The sequence below is a fragment of the Palaemon carinicauda genome, unplaced genomic scaffold (genome assembly GCF_036898095.1).
Source record: "Palaemon carinicauda isolate YSFRI2023 unplaced genomic scaffold, ASM3689809v2 scaffold1998, whole genome shotgun sequence".
Classification (NCBI taxonomy): domain Eukaryota; kingdom Metazoa; phylum Arthropoda; class Malacostraca; order Decapoda; family Palaemonidae; genus Palaemon; species Palaemon carinicauda.
The window spans coordinates 1-17,500 of NW_027169587.1; the positions used below are offsets into that span (position 1 = coordinate 1).

Sequence of the window (17,500 nt, forward strand, 5' to 3'; positions counted from 1 at the left end):
CCAAAATCAAACCATTGTTCTCTAGTCTTGGGTAGTGCCATAGCCTCTGTAATTGTTCATTGGCTACTTTCCTCTTGGTAAGGGTAGAAGAGACTCTTTAGCTATGGTAAGCAACTCTTCAAGGAGTAGGACACTCCAAAATCAAACCATTGTTCTCTAGTCTTGGGTAGTGCCATAGCCTCTGTAATTGTTCAGTGGCTACTTTCCTCTTGGTAAGGGTAGAAGAGACTCTTTAGCTATGGTAAGCAACTCTTCAAGGAGTAGGACACTCCAAAATCAAACCCTTGTTCTCTAGTCTTGGGTAGTGCCATAGCCTCTGTAATTGTTCAGTGGCTACTTTCCTCTTGGTAAGGGTAGAAGAGAAACTTTAGTTATGGTAAGCAGCTCTTATAGGAGAAGGACACTCCAAAATCAAACCATTGTTCTCTAGTCTTGGGTAGTGCCATAGCCTCTGTAATTGTTCAGTGGCTACTTTCCTCTTGGTAAGGGTAGAAGAGACTCTTTAGCTATGGTAAGCAACTCTTCAAGGAGTAGGACACTCCAAAATCAAACCCTTGTTCTCTAGTCTGGGTAGTGCCATAGCCTCTGTAATTGTTCAGTGGCTACTTTCCTCTTGGTAAGGGTAGAAGAGAGACTTTAGTTATGGTAAGCAGCTCTTATAGGAGAAGGACACTCCAAAATCAAACCATTGTTCTCTAGTCTTGGGTAGTGCCATAGCCTCTGTAATTGTTCAGTGGCTACTTTCCTCTTGGTAAGGGTAGAAGAGACTCTTTAGCTATGGTAAGCAACTCTTCAAGGAGTAGGACACTCCAAAATCAAACCATTGTTCTCTAGTCTTGGGTAGTGCCATAGCCTCTGTAATTGTTCAGTGGCTACTTTCCTCTTGGTAAGGGTAGAAGAGAGACTTTAGTTATGGTAAGCAGCTCTTATAGGAGAAGGACACTCCAAAATCAAACCCTTGTTCTCTAGTCTTGGGTAGTGCCATAGCCCTCTGTAATTGTTCAGTGGCTACTTTCCTCTTGGTAAGGGTAGAAGAGACTCTTTAGCTATGGTAAGCAACTCTTCAAGGAGTAGGACACTCCAAAATCAAACCCTTGTTCTCTAGTCTTGGGTAGTGCCATAGCCTCTGTAATTGTTCAGTGGCTACTTTCCTCTTGGTAAGGGTAGAAGAGACTCTTTAGCTATGGTAAGCAACTCTTCAAGGAGTAGGACACTCCAAAATCAAACCCTTGTTCTCTAGTCTTGGGTAGTGCCATAGCCTCTGTAATTGTTCAGTGGCTACTTTCCTCTTGGTAAGGGTAGAAGAGAGACTTTAGTTATGGTAAGCAGCTCTTATAGGAGAAGGACACTCCAAAATCAAACCATTGTTCTCTAGTCTTGGGTAGTGCCATAGCCTCTGTAATTGTTCAGTGGCTACTTTCCTCTTGGTAAGGGTAGAAGAGAGACTTTAGTTATGGTAAGCAGCTCTTATAGGAGAAGGACACTCCAAAATCAAACCATTGTTCTCTAGTCTTGGGTAGTGCCATAGCCTCTGTAATTGTTCAGTGGCTACTTTCCTCTTGGTAAGGGTAGAAGAGACTCTTTAGCTATGGTAAGCAACTCTTCAAGGAGTAGGACACTCCAAAATCAAACCCTTGTTCTCTAGTCTTGGGTAGTGCCATAGCCTCTGTAATTGTTCAGTGGCTACTTTCCTCTTGGTAAGGGTAGAAGAGAGACTTTAGTTATGGTAAGCAGCTCTTATAGGAGAAGGACACTCCAAAATCAAACCATTGTTCTCTAGTCTTGGGTAGTGCCATAGCCTCTGTAATTGTTCAGTGGCTACTTTCCTCTTGGTAAGGGTAGAAGAGAGACTTTAGTTATGGTAAGCAGCTCTTATAGGAGAAGGACACTCCAAAATCAAACCATTGTTCTCTAGTCTTGGGTAGTGCCATAGCCTCTGTAATTGTTCAGTGGCTACTTTCCTCTTGGTAAGGGTAGAAGAGAGACTTTAGTTATGGTAAGCAGCTCTTATAGGAGAAGGACACTCCAAAATCAAACCATTGTTCTCTAGTCTTGGGTAGTGCCATAGCCTCTGTAATTGTTCAGTGGCTACTTTCCTCTTGGTAAGGGTAGAAGAGACTATTTAGCTATGGTAAGCAACTCTTCAAGGAGTAGGACACTCCAAAATCAAACCATTGTTCTCTAGTCTTGGGTAGTGCCATAGCCTCTGTAATTGTTCAGTGGCTACTTTCCTCTTGGTAAGGGTAGAAGAGAGACTTTAGTTATGGTAAGCAGCTCTTATAGGAGAAGGACACTCCAAAATCAAACCATTGTTCTCTAGTCTTGGTAGTGCCATAGCCTCTGTAATTGTTCAGTGGCTACTTTCCTCTTGGTAAGGTAGAAGAGACTCTTTAGCTATGGTAAGCAACTCTTCAAGGAGTAGGACACTCCAAAATCAAACCCTTGTTCTCTAGTCTTGGGTAGTGCCATAGCCTCTGTAATTGTTCAGTGGCTACTTTCCTCTTGGTAAGGGTAGAAGAGAGACTTTAGTTATGGTAAGCAGCTCTTATAGGAGAAGGACACTCCAAAATCAAACCCTTGTTCTCTAGTCTTGGGTAGTGCCATAGCCTCTGTAATTGTTCAGTGGCTACTTTCCTCTTGGTAAGGGTAGAAGAGAGACTTTAGTTATGGTAAGCAGCTCTTATAGGAGAAGGACACCTCCAAAATCAAACCATTGTTCTCTAGTCTTGGGTAGTGCCATAGCCTCTGTAATTGTTCAGTGGCTACTTTCCCTCTTGGTAAGGGTAGAAGAGACTGTTTAGCTATGGTAAGCAGCTCTTCAAGGAGTAGGACACTCCAAAATCAAACCATTGTTCTCTAGTCTTGGGTAGTTCCATAGCCTCTGTACCATGGTCTTCCACTGTCTTGGGTTTAGAGTTCTCTTGCTTGAGGGTACACTCGGGCATACTGTTCTATCTAGTTTCTCTTCATCTTGTTTAGTTAAACTTTTTATAGTTTATATAGGAAATATTTATTTTAATGTTGCTATTCTTAAAATATTTTTTTCCTTGTTTCCTTTCCTCACTGGGCTATTTTCCCCTGTTGGGGCCCCTGGGCTTATAGCATCCTGCATTTCCAATTAGGGTTGTAGCTTAGCTTTTAATAATAATAATGATAATAACTCACTTTTCAAAGTTACGTGCGTAGGTTACGACGGACATTGCAATATACGAAGAGTTCTTCTTTAGAATTAACAGATACAAAATGGACTTCATGATTTTAATAGACGAGAGAGATTTCTTAGGATGAAAGTAAAACTGCGGGCAACGGATAAAATTCATCGACTAAGAAAAAAAACCTTTTGAGAATTTTTTTTTTTTTTTTTTTTTTTTTTTTTTTTTTTTTTTTTTTAGAAATATTTTATGATCTCGACCCAGGCCATTTGAATTGTAAAGGATCGTTGAATTACATAGACTTGAATTGAAAGCTAAAATAGAAAATTTTGAAACCAAAATAACTAGTTTCTTTGGCGGGGGGGGGATAACTAAAAAAAACAATTTTCAACACTTCTTGAAAAAGCTTATTAAAAAGACTCCCCAAGATATTTACACCAAAAAACACTAAAAACAAAATAACTTCAAGTTTTTATTTCAAGTCTAGAAAAGAAAATCTATAATTCTCGAAATTCGTGGAAATAAAACATCCCAAAAGTTTTCGAAATTCTTGGAATCAAATAAGCTTTTAAAAACATCATAAACAACATTACTTTACAAGATTTTTTTCGTCTTGAAAGGGAAAATATATAGTTTTCGAAATTCTTGGAACCTAAAACCCCTAAAATTTTTCGAAAATTTTATATTCAAATAAACCCCAAAATATTTTTGAGATTCTCGGAATAAAAAAATCTCAAAAAGTTTCCGAAATTCTTGTAATCAAATAAAACGCTAAATGTTTTCGAAATTCCTGGAATAAAAATTCCCAAAAGTTTTCGAAATTCTTGGAATAAAAAATCCCAAAATATTTTAGAAAATCTTGGAGTAAAAAAATCCCCAAAATTTTTCGAAATTCTTAGAATAGTAAATCCTCAAAATTTTTCGAAATTCTTAGAATAAACAAAATCCCATTTTTTTTCCCGAAATTGTTGGAATGAAAAATCCCACTTTTCGAAATCTTGTAATAAAAAAATTCCAAAATATTTTCGAAATTCTTGTAATAAAAAAAAAAAAAACATTCCCAGAAGTTTTTCAAAATATTGTAAGGTAAAACACTGAAATTTCTTGGAATAAAAAAATCCCAAAATATTTTCGAAATTCTTGGAATAGAACAAATTCCCAGAAGTTTTTCAAAATATTGTAAGTAAATAAAACACCGAAATTTTTTTGGAAACGTAAAGATTGAAATAGCCGCAAGGTTTCGAGGGAAAAAAAAAAATTACAAACAAAATTAACGCGTCTGGTTTTCGAAAACTGAGCGCTTCCACTCGACAAAGGACTGGCGGTCAGGCCACTCGAGGCACGCTGATCCCCCCCCCCCAACCCCTCAAATACCCCCCCCAAAGAAAGAAACTGAACACCACAACGGTATTTAATGAATGTGTAAATTCATCTCTTCTTCACAACCCGGAATTAAAGCCAACGTTGTTGGTTGCCTTGTCTTTGTCTCTCTCTTTCTTTTGCTCGAATTAAGAGTCCGTCTCTCTCTCTCTCTCTCTCTCTCTCTCTCTCTCTCTCTCTCTCTCTCCTCTCTCTCTCTCTCTCTCTCTGCCAGAATTATTTCCAGTGTTCAAGTTCAGAAGAAAATATTTAAGAACAAGGATTGTTGAGTGTGTTACTTCATGCTCGTTTTACTCTCTCTCTCTCTCTCTCTCTCTCTCTCTCTCTCTCTCTCTCTCTGCCAGAATTATTTCCAGTGTTCAAGTTCAGAAGAAAATATTTAAGAACAAGGATTGTTGAGTGTGTTACTTCATGCTCGTTTTACTCTCTCTCTCTCTCTCTCTCTCTCTCTCTCTCTCTCTCTCTCTCTCTCTCTCTCTCTGCCAGAATTATTTCCAGTGTTCAAGTTCAGAAGAAAATATTTAAGAACAAGGATTGTTGAGTGTGTACTTCATGCTCGTTTTACTCTCTCTCTCTCTCTCTCTCTCCTCTCTCTCTCTCTCTCTCTCTCTCCTCTCTCTCTCTCTCTCTCTCTCTCTCCTCTCTCTCTCTCTCTGCCAGAATTATTTCCAGTGTTCAAGTTCAGAAGAAAATATTTAAGAACAAGGATTGTTGAGTGTGTTACTTCATGCTCGTTTTACTCTCTCTCTCTCTCTCTCTCTCTCTCTCTCTCTCTCTCTCTCTCTCTCTCTCTCTCTCTCTCTCTCTCTCTGCCAGAATTATTTCCAGTGTTCAAGTTCAGAAGAAAATATTTAAGAACAAGGATTGTTGAGTGTGTTACTTCATGCTCGTTTTACTCTCTCTCTCTCTCCATCTCTCTCTCTCTCTCTCCTCTCTCTCTCTCTCTCTCTCTCTCTCTCTGCCAGAATTATTTCCAGTGTTCAAGTTCAGAAGAAAATATTTAAGAACAAGGATTGTTGAGTGTGTTACTTCATGCTCGTTTTACTCTCTCTCTCTCTCTCCTCTCTCTCTCTCTCTCCTCTCTCTCTCTCTCTCTCTCTCTCTCTCTCTGCCAGAATTATTTCCAGTGTTCAAGTTCAGAAGAAAATATTTAAGAACAAGGATTGTTGAGTGTGTTTACTTCATGCTCGTTTTTACTCTCTCTCTCTCTCTCTCTCTCTCTCTCTCTCTCTCTCTCTCTCTCTCTCTCTCTGCCAGAATTATTTCCAGTGTTCAAGTTCAGAAGAAAATATTTAAGAACAAGGATTGTTGAGTGTGTTACTTCATGCTCGTTTTACTCTCTCTCTCTCTCTCTCTCTCTCTCCTCTCTCTCTCTCTCTCTCTCTCTCTCTCTCTCTCTCTCTGCCAGAATTATTTCCAGTGTTCAAGTTCAGAAGAAAATATTTAAGAACAAGGATTGTTGAGTGTGTTACTTCATGCTCGTTTTACTCTCTCTCTCTCTCTCTCTCTCTCCTCTCTCTCTCTCTCTCTCTCTCTCTCTCTCTCTCTCTCTCTCTCTGCCAGAATTATTTCCAGTGTTCAAGTTCAGAAGAAAATATTTAAGAACAAGGATTGTTGAGTGTGTTACTTCATGCTCGTTTTACTCTCTCTCTCTCTCTCTCTCTCTCTCTCTCTCTCTCTCTCTCTCTCTCTCTCTCTCTGCCAGAATTATTTCCAGTGTTCAAGTTCAGAAGAAAATATTTAAGAACAAGGATTGTTGAGTGTGTTACTTCATGCTCGTTTTACTCTCTCTCTCTCTCTCTCTCTCTCTCTCTCTCTCTCTCTCTCTCTCTCTCTCTCTCTCTCTCTCTGCCAGAATTATTTCCAGTGTTCAAGTTCAGAAGAAAATATTAAGAACAAGGATTGTTGAGTGTGTTACTTCATGCTCGTTTTACTCTCTCTCTCTCTCTCTCTCTCTCTCTCTCTCTCTCTCTCTCTCTCTCTCTCTCTCTCTCTGCCAGAATTATTTCCAGTGTTCAAGTTCAGAAGAAAATATTTAAGAACAAGGATTGTTGAGTGTGTTACTTCATGCTCGTTTTACTCTCTCTCTCTCTCTCTCTCTCTCTCCTCTCTCTCTCCTCTCTCTCTCTCTCTCTCTCTCTCTCTCTCTCTGCCAGAATTATTTCCAGTGTTCAAGTTCAGAAGAAATATTTGAGGTCAAGAATTTTTGAGTATTTTACTTCATGTTCGTTTTACTCTCTCTCTCTCTCTCTCTCTCTCTCTCTCTCTCTCTCTCTCTCTCTCTCTCTCTCTCTCTCTCTCTCTCTCACAGTATTTAAGCTCAGGGGAAAATATTTGAGAACAAGGAATTTTTGAGTCATTTTACTAATCGTATTTTACTTCGTGTTCGTTTTACTCTCTCTCTCTCTCTCTCTCTCTCTCTCTCTCTCCTCTCTCTCTCTCTCTCTCTCTCTCTCGGGATCTTTTTGTCTTCGTTTTGGGTCCCTTGAAAAAAGCAAGTTAGTTCGTTCGTTAGTTCGGACTTCACACTTGAGATTCCGTTTATTTATTTTGGTGTTCAAAAATAATAATTAGATTTTTACTTTTATTTCTATTTTTTATTTTTACTTTTTTCTCCTTTTCCTTTTTGTTTTTGTTTGTTTACTTTGTCAGCAGGACCTAAGTATATTATTATTATTATTATTATTATTATTATTATTATTAACTAAGGTACAACCCTAGTTGGTAAAGCAGGATGCTATTATCCCAAGGGCTCCAAGAGGGAAAAATAATATGTATATCTTTTCTCTATTTTCCCATTTCTAACAAAAAAAAAACCAGGGTTGTAGTAGCCTGCTAGAGTTGCCTCTGCCTGGCGATCTGCCGTGGTTCGAATCCAGATCAAGCTTGATAGTTTCTTGTAGTGTCCTTTTGAGCTAAGGATATGGTTTTGGGGAGCCTATAGGTCTATCTGCTAAGTCATTAGCAGGCATTGCCTGGGCCTCCCTGGTTCTATCTTGTGTGGAGAGGGGCTATGGCGCTGATTATGTATAGATATATAGGCCTATATATATATATATATATATATTTATATATATATATTTATGTATATATATATATATATATATATATATTTATGTATATATATATATATATGTATATATATATATATATATATATATATATATATGTATATATATATATATATATATATATATATATATATATATATATATATATATATATATATATATATGGTCAGTCTCTAGGGCATTGTGACTGTCCCTTGCCTCTGCCATTCATGAGCGACTTTTAAACCTTTAGAACAGGGGTGGGCAAACTTTTCAGTGTAAGGGCCACATTAAAAAAAATAAAATTTTACTGGGCCGCATAGTATATTTTCCAGTATAATTGATATCTACTATAGCCAAAATATATTGTTTTCAAACTGAAAATGCAATAATTTTTAATTTATTAGCATTTTAGAGTACTGTAGACTAGAGGATTCCCATGAAACGCATTTATTTAGAAAAACAATTTATTTAAAAAAAAAAAAAGCAAAGTAACTCTGTTTAAGAAATAGAAAAATAATATATTTTTATTAATCAATAATTTGGAGTAGAAGTTCAAGGTAAACATGTAAATTAAATCCAAAAAGACATATTTTATATATTTAGGGAAAAACTTCACATGAAGCATATTTGCTTGAAAACAAAGTAACTCAATTTAAAGACAAGAAATATTTGTATTGATATTTTAAAGCAGTAACTTCACATGAAACATAAACATTTATTAGACAAGCAAAGTAGCTCAGCAACTGAGCAACAGAAGTATCAAAATGACCCAGTGAGAATGATGCAATTGACTGCAATCATTTACCAGTTTGTTGAAATTAGGTGTCAAGTTGCTTGTACTGATTCTTAACACTGACTGAAGATTCGAGTCTGTGAGAAGTGACCTGTTCTTTGACTTGTTAACTTTCAATATAGAAAAAGTCTGCTCACATATGTAAGTTGATGCAAATATCACAAACATCTTTCTTGCAAAATTTTTCAGATTTATAAACTTTTCTGAGTGCAGAGATGCATAAAACTCGACCAGTGGTTTATTTTCAAAGAGCCTCTTTAAAGAGTTGTCGGCTTGCAAATCAATCAGTTCTACCTGCAGTTCTTCAGCAGCTGTTTCAACGTCACAAATCAAACTGCCCTTCAATTGCCTTGAAATCGGCAAATCTTCTGATAAATTCATCTCTTAGAGCCGTCAACTGGTAACTGTATTTGTCTGATAGTGCTTGTGTAACAGTTCGTGTTTTCAACAGAGGAAAATGAACAAAGTTTTGCTCTTTAAGCTGATTGGAAAAAAGTTGAAGTTTCAATTGAAATGCTTTCACTTCCACATACAATTCATGTGCAAATAAACCTTTGCCTTGTAGTTTTGTGTTTAACTCATTCAGCTTATGCATAATGTCCACCGCAAATGCAAAATCACAAACCCATTCGTCACACTCCATTTCCCTTGAAAAGTCACAAGAAATGTCTTTCATATTAAAAAAACAAGACAACCTCTTCTTTAACGTCCCACATCCTCTTCAATACTTTCCCCATACTTAACCATCGGATATTTGTGTGGTACAGCACATCAGTAAAATCAGCCTCGATGTCTTCCAAGAAGCTTCTGAATTGCCTTAGATTCAGTCCCCGTGCTCTTATTAAGTTCACTGCACGCACCACTGGATCCATAACGTGTTTGAGTTTAAAAGATGATCTACAGAGGCTTTCTTGATGTATGATGCAGTGAAAAGACAACACACTGTGCGATGGAAAATCTTCTTTGATTTTATCATTCATCAAGGTCACAAGGCCACAGTGTTTACCTATTAGTGAAGGAGCACCATCAGTTGTAATACTTGCCAATTTATCCAGGCTTAATCTAGACCTGATTAGACTGTTAATGACACTATTGTATAAATCTTTTCCAGTAACAGTGTCTTTGAGAGACTCCATAGATAACAATTCCTCTGTAATTTCGAAGTTTTCGTCAATTCCTCTGATATAAATGAGTACCTGGGCAGTATCCTGAATGTCATTACTCTCATCTAAAGCAATAGAAAACCACTGAAAACTAACACTAGCTGTTAACACCTGATCTTGAATATTCATTGCAATTGCATCTATGCGACGAACAATAGTTCTTCGTGACAGAGATATGGCTTCCACTTTAGATATGACTTCAGGACACAACACTGACAGCATCAACCATGCAATCTTTAATAAATTCTGCTTCTGCAAACGACTTATTTTGTTTTGCAATTTTATTTGCCAATACAAAACTTGCCTTTGTTGCATTCCTTTGTAAAGATGAAGTTTTTTCAAACACATTTTGTTGTTTCTTCAAACTTTTCATCAGATCAGTTGCCTTCTTTTGCAGTTCTTGCTTTGATAAATTGCTTCCAAAGTTGGTGTGCTTGGTTTGAAAGTGCCGTTTCAAATTGTATTCCTTGAAAACAACAACTGTATCATGACAAATCAAACATACAGCTTTAACTCCGACGTCAGTAAAGAAATACCTTTCAGTCCACTCTTTGTTAAATACTCTGCATTCGTCTTCAATTTTTCGTTTTTTAGAAGGCTTCGAATCACTCATTTTGGGTAAAGTTTGAAAGATAGTAAAAGCTGTGCTGAAATAAAATGTCCAACGTCTTCTTTCTCTGGAATCTGCCAGGACACTGAAATGATTGAATGTAAGGCAATAAACTCGTTGGCGCGGTAACAAAGTTACAACGTGACCAAAACGTTTTGTACACTATCGAGATTTAATCCCACTGGCCACTGGTAGCAAACCGTTTGCTACCAGTGGCCAGTGGGATTAAATCTCGATAGTGTTGCCAGACTGAATTTAGGAAAATCTGAGGAATTCTTTCAAAAAATCTGTAGAAATCTGCAACTCATTGGGTAAATATCTGAGGAAAAATCTGTAGAGCTTAATGAAGTTTTGTTATCCACCTTATTCAAACAAAACGACATCTGATAATATATGAAGCATGGAGAAGCCTAGACAAGCTACATAAATGGCAAAAAGCAACATGAGTAGACATGCAAAGATTTAATGCATTTTCCCCACAAATATGACATATAATAGTATGCACTTAGCACAAGCAATTTTTACAGCCACTTAGGCAGAAAAAAAGAACATCCAATACAGTGCAGTATAAATCAAAGATATAATTCAAAGACATATATTTAATAGTATGCACTTAGTACAAGCAATTTTTATAGCCACTTAGGCAAAAAAAAAAAAAACTTCCAATACAGTACAGTATAACTCAAAGATATAATTCAAAAACATATAATAGTATGCACTTAGTACAAGCAATTTTTATATCCACATAGGCAGAAAAAAAAAAACATCCAATACAGTACAGTATGACTCAGACATATATTGCATTGAAAAACAAAAGACAAGCAGAAATAAAATAGACAAAACTATTCCCACATAATATGTGAAATACAAGGAAGCAAGCAATTGATGCCCTCAAAATTTTAGATACAAGTAGATACATGGAAAATAAAACTGACCATATGGGCTACATGCTTATTCATATATATGACTTCCTGTACTGGCTTTTCTTTCCAGGAGTGATTTGCTTACATTAAAGTCATAGCAGCATGCACCCTTTATAAGCTGTTTTGTATGAAGCAAGCCTGTGATGGTTTCTGTTGACAGTTTGTTTCTCGTCTTAGTTTTCATTCTGTTTATTGCTGAAAAAATTCTTTCAACAGTGGCACTGGAGTGAGGTAAAGACAACAGAGTCTGCATGAAGACAGCAAGGTTAGGAAACATGAGTGAGTTATCACTCTGTCTAGTTAAGCTTACTGTACACCAGAACTTTTGTGGCATCATATCAGGGTTAACATTCATAGAGTCTAGGGAATTGCCAAGCAGTCTCCATTCTGTATCTATGGCCTGAATATCTTTGGCAATAGTTCTAAATGAACTAATCAGCTCAATAATGGAGGGTATTTCTTTAGCAATCACAACTTTTGGGCTCAAGGCATTTAGGGATTTTACTATAGTCATGCAGTCAAAATTGAACCTCTTAAATATCTGAGAGCTAGCTTCAATGTAGAAATCCAAACAACACAATTTAAATCGCTTTACTTCGTCCATATCATAAGTTGAATTTCTCAGTTCCAGTGCTACTTTTACACCAAGATAGATTTGCTCCAGTGGGAGAAATTTTCCAGGATCTCTAAACTGAATCTTTGTCAAATCAGTCTTGTTGAGGTACCCTTGCTCTATGTAACATCCTAAAATGGTTTTGAGTCCAGCTGTAACAGAGTTATACAGGACATGTACTTGTGTTGACTCTGACTGCATTTGCCTGTTTAAATTGTTAAAAACTGGCAGTACATACTCCAAAAAAAGAAGATACAATTTGGTCACAGGATGGCTTAGCCTCTCTAAAATTATTTCAGGTGTAGTTAATCTGTCACCTAGCACAGCATTGGTAAAATATAGCTTAAGTGCCTCATATTGCTCCAGTAATCTTGACACTACCATTTCCAATGACAGCCATCTCGTCTGAGAAGGGTGTAGGAGTTTATGTGGCTTGACATGTACAAACTTTTGAAATTCCTCAAAGTCACCCATTCTCTTTGGACTACAATGAAAATAACTATAAATATTCCTAGCTAGATCCTCCAGTGAACGGGGTAGCTTAAGGCATTACAAATAAATGAGGGATGTCTTTCTTTAGCAGAGATGACAATGAGTGACGTTCTCCCAACATAGAATTAGCCCCATCAGCAGCAAAACCAATCAAATTTTCCTTGTAAGGAATATTGTGCTTACTAAAGAATTCTACGACATGATTATACAATGACGCAGCTGTGGCATCTTTGAGTGGAATCAGCCCCAGAAAACAGTCTTTCACATCATTTTCTACCATTACCCTTGCTACCATGCACAAATGTTTTATACAACCTTTATCAGTCGACTCGTCGACAATTAATGAAAACTTATTTTCTTTTAAATGATTAATCAATTTTGCTTTGTTTTCTTCCCCTGTAACATGATTAATCAGAGCAGTCACTTTTGTTCGAGCACATTTAATTTCTTTCGCTATTTTGGAATCTGGGCACATAGCATTTACAAGTTGAGGTAAATGATCTGCAACTGTCATGGGCAGATCATGCTCTGTTATGAATGCAGCCAACCTCAGTTCAGCTTCATTTACTTTACTTTCATTGACTGTAAGATTAAACATGTTATTAATGGGCCTTTGATTTTGAACTGCTTTAGCTGCATCCTTATGTTTTTTCTTTTCAGCATGCCTCTTCAGATCTGTCTTTCCTGCACTTAGTTTCAGGTGGTTATCACAGGGGATACAGTAAGCGTATTGGTCACCTTTTGTACTGGCTTTAATCCAACCTTTGAAAATTGGATCACTTTCGAATGCTACAGAATATTTATTGCAGTATCTAACTTTCTTGTGTTTCACTCCCCTTCTTTTCTCTTCCCCTGAATCGTAGCTATCAGATTCTTCATCCATTGTTAGTTCCCTGAAACATGCAAAAAAACTTATCTTTACTAACATGCCAATATACAGCCACAATCTCAAAGTAATCGACCATGCAGTGATGTATAAACATCAATGCATATTGTTCAAAAGCATTAAAATACATTATTTTAGAAGAGTTTAGGGTAAAACTTTACTTTAAGGTAGTTTGCAATTTTCGTATTTTTTTTTGTTATATAGACTAATCAGTCTAGGCTATATAATATTATAATACTAAGATCGTAGCTATCAGATTCTTCATCCATTGTTAGTTCCCTGAAACATGCAAAAAACTTATCTTTACTAACATGCCAATATACAGCCACAATCTCAAAGTAATCGACCATGCAGTGATGTATAAACATCAATGCATATTGTTCAAAAGCATTAAAATAGATTATTTTAGAAGAGTTTAGGGTAAAACTTTACTTTAAGGTAGTTTGCAATTTTCGTAATATTTACCAAAAAATTAACCTAACCTAATGTACCTCATATCTCGGTAATCTTTCATTTGCGCGGATTTTGTTATAGAAGAAAAGTGTCTTAGAATCATCTGTTTACCCCATGTATGAAGTTAAAATTACGAAATTCGAGTAAGGTACAATACTAAATAAATACTCAAATAATAAGATTAGAGTATATCTCGGTAATCCTGCATTTGCACGGATTTTGGTAAAGAAGAAAAGTGTCTTAGAATCGTCTGTTTATCCCATGTATGAAGTTAAAACTACGAAATTTGAGTAAGGTACAATACTAAATAAATACTCAAATAATAAGATTAGAGTATATCTCGGTAATCCTGCATTTGCGAGGATTTTGATATAGAAGAAAAGTGTCTTATAATCGTCTGTTTACCCCATGTATGAAGTTAAAATTACGAAATAAAAACTCAAATAAATAAATTGAGTAGGGTAGCCTATATATCACCGCCAAATGCTCTACCTATCTAGTTAAGCCAGAGACGTGCAGAGGCTACATGATAGCATGTCATCCCAGTAATTAACTAAGCTATCCATTCTAGTGCACATATTTATTAGAATAAGAAACAATAGTATAATTATCTCACCACCTTAGCAAGAGACAAGTGACCACAATCACTCACGAGTAACATCAAGTATGGATGGATCAGTCAGCTGAGTCAGGTTTTGTTTACATGACAACTTGACAAGCCTGTTCAGTGGATATTTGGGGAATTTGCCTTTATAACGGTACTCTCTTGTATTTTTAACGTTTCTTTATATTTTTGTGTTGTGTTGTGTTTGAGCTCAGTCTTTTACTTTCTTTCCTCTTATTTTCCAAAATTAATGGATTTCTAGAGTCAACGATGCTACCAAAACGAAAAAATCTGTAGATTTGTGCCATTTCTTGAAAATAATCTGAAAATCTGAAACCAGCCCTAAAATCTGTAGAACCTAAGATTAATCTGCAGATCTGGCAACGCGTGTATCGGACACGTTTGCAGTGCAAACGTGTCCGATACACGCTTCACTCACGCATACGCCCATCCCAGATGCCGAACTGCATCTTTATTCAACGATGGCCAATTATAGATTAAAAAATGAATAAATAAAATAGAATAAGAAAATTAAAATCATGAAAAAATCAATTTCCGTCTGGTTGAAAACAAATAATGAGTGAGAAAGGATGCAAATAAAATAGAGAAAAAATGCAAGATAGAGAGACAGATAAAAAAGCAGAGAGAAAGAGATAAAGAAGAGGTCAGGCAAGAGAATAGCCCTTTTGTCCGTAACAAAAGGGCAGGGAAAGAAATAGAGTGAGCGAAAACAAATTTCCGATTACTTACATTCCAATTTTAAAATACTGGTTATAAAATCCTTTTGGACATTTAATATCCAATATTTGGAGGGCCGCATGAATTCCATTGGAGGGCCGCATGCGGCCCTCGGGCCGTAGTTTGCCCACCTCTGATATATATATATATATATATATATATATATATATATATATATATATATATATATATATATATATACATATATATGTATATATGTAATGTATATATATATATATACATATATATATATATATATATATATATATATATAATGTATATATATGTATATATATATGTGTGTGTGTATATTTATATATATATATATATATATATATATATATATATATATATATATATATATATATATATATATATATATATATATATATATATATAATTCTAGCTAAGCTACGGAAAACTAAGTTAGAAAAACGCGATGCTAGAAGTCCATGGGGGCTCCAACAGAGAAAACAGCCCAGTGAGGAAATGAATTACGGTTCTTTACAATTAAGCAACAAATGATTTTTAACTAGATCAAGTTTTCAATAATGTATTTAATTGCTTCGTTATTTGAAAAAAATACTAAATTTAGTATTTATATTATGCCGGGAAAATAATTTTAAAGTTTAAGTATATTAGATAATTGCGAATTAAAGTGTTGAAGATCAAGTAGAAACGAAACAGTACTCTCTCTCTCTCTCTCTCTCTCTCTCTCTCTCTCTCTCTCTCTCTCTCTCCACACGAAAAAACAGCGACTGAGACGAAGGAGAATGTCATTAGAAACCAAGAAGCTTCCTGCCATGCCAGAGGGAATGGTAACAACACCCCCCCCCCCAACATACACACACACAAACACACACACACAAACACAAACACACACACACACACCTAACCCTGCCCTCTTGAAGTATCAAGGCTTCAAAACTTTGAACAGATCATAGGATGGAGTTCTAGCTATTTTTACAATAGACCATTCACAATTGAGAGAGAGAGAGAGAGAGAGAGAGAGAGAGAGAGAGAGAGAGAGAGAGAGAGAGAGAGAGAGAGGGAAACTACCCTAATTGATTTACACTGACAACCTATTAAAGCAAGAATTTAGTTTAGAATATATACAATAACCAATCAAGTTATCAGAACCGGACGTCCAAAATATCTAAGAAAATTGCTGCATATTGAGAAGCCAACAAATAGTGTCGACACGAGAATAGTTACAGATAGTCTCAAACTATTGGAACCTAGATGTATGTCTACTGTAGGCACTAGAGCTTTAAATATGCGGCCCTAAGACTATAAGATAAGCTCCCCCTAGATATCAGAAAGACTGAATAGATTATTAAGGCTTTCAAGAGGAAACTGAAGAATTTCTTGTCTTCTAAGTGCTTCGAAAATGTGGATTAGACAATAAACGAGCAATATGCAATATGACAGTCTTATAAATATATATCAGATATAACGAAAACTCGATTGATAAATACAGGCTAGATACTTAAGATGACTTCGTACCATTCTCGATAAATTATCGTTTTTAAACTGTTGTTGTTAAATCGCAAGCATGAACAGAGCTGATTCTAAGAGCAAGTGTGTATGGCGTTGCATTTTAAATGGTTACGTTTACATGATTATTTCCATATTGTCCTCAATGACAAAATTATCTAATCAAAAAATATGAAAAGTAGGATATTCGGATATATAGAAAATACCCTGTGTAATACTAAGAGCTTTACACCCCTACTCTGAGCGGCCAGTTAAAACACACCCCCAACCTCACCCCAACTGTGAGCAACAATAGTGGGGGTGAGGGGGTGATTAATATAGCTCTGCAAAAGTTCATAGGTCACATGACCTCCACTGAAATTGATATCAACAGAGTGGAACCTTTTAATAAACAAAAAGGTCAACTTAGTTCTCGACCTTTTGGACTGATTTCGGTCGTTTTGCTTGCCTGTGACCTTGACTGCACCTCAAGCACACTATTCTATCATTTTATTATTATCATTACTTGCTAAACTACAACCCTAGTTGGAAATGCAGAATGCTATAAGCCCAGGGGCTCCAACAGGGAAAATAGCACAGTGAGGAAAGGAAAAAAGGAAACTACAAGAAAGGTAATTAACAATTAAAATATTTTAAGAACAATAACATCATTAAATAAATATTTCCTACAAAAACTATAAAAAGTTTAACTAAACAAGAGGAAGAGAAATAAGATAGAATAGTGTGCTCGAGTCTACCCTCAAGCAAGAGAACTCTACCCAAAGACAGTAAAAAAGACCATGGTACAGAGGTTATGGCACTGTTCAAGACCAGTGGATTTTTGGTTTTTTGAAAAGTTTGCAGTGCATATATGAAAAATCTATATCGATGTTAATGTTATTAAAATATTTCATATCAATTGTTCATTGCTTCTCCTGTAGTTTGTCCTTATTTCATTTCCTCACTGGGCTATTTTTCCTTGTAAGGACCCCTTGGGTATATATCATCTTGCTTTTCCAACTGGCGATGTAACTTAGCTAGTGATAATAATAATATGCTCGATAGGGCAATGTCAATGTCCCTTGTCTTTAAACCTTTAAATTCCCAATTGAATCAACAGCTGCTAAAGACAGACTACAAGACGACATTGTTCCTTTGGGTCGT

At 36.1% G+C, this 17,500-nt stretch overlaps 2 protein-coding genes across 2 annotated transcripts; both read right to left on the reverse strand.

Moving 5' to 3' along the window:
- Nucleotides 1-9,384: 9,384 nt before the first annotated feature.
- Nucleotides 9,385-9,763, reverse strand: LOC137635925 (general transcription factor II-I repeat domain-containing protein 2-like; the record flags this gene model as incomplete). Its single annotated transcript, XM_068368366.1, has 1 exon — nt 9,385-9,763. A coding segment is annotated over exon 1 (379 nt), but the record flags the coding sequence as incomplete, so codon positions are not given.
- Nucleotides 9,764-12,228: 2,465 nt separating this feature from the next.
- LOC137635926 (protein FAM200C-like) lies at nt 12,229-14,964 on the reverse strand. Its single transcript, XM_068368367.1, has 2 exons — nt 14,873-14,964; nt 12,229-13,072 (listed from the first exon to the last, which is right to left on the reverse strand). Exons 1-2 carry the CDS (start codon nt 14,962-14,964, stop codon nt 12,229-12,231), a joined length of 936 nt encoding a protein of 311 aa, XP_068224468.1.
- Between the last annotated feature and the right edge of the window lie 2,536 nt (nt 14,965-17,500).

Coding starts and splice junctions, on each gene's coding strand:
- LOC137635926 (XM_068368367.1), bottom strand. CDS start 14,964: ATGCGGCCCTCCAATGGAATTCATGCGGCCCTCCAAATATTGGATATT. Junction 13,073..14,872: donor CAGTATTTTAAAATTGGAAT/GTAAGTAATCGG, acceptor TGCATGTTTCAG/GGAACTAACAATGGATGAAG.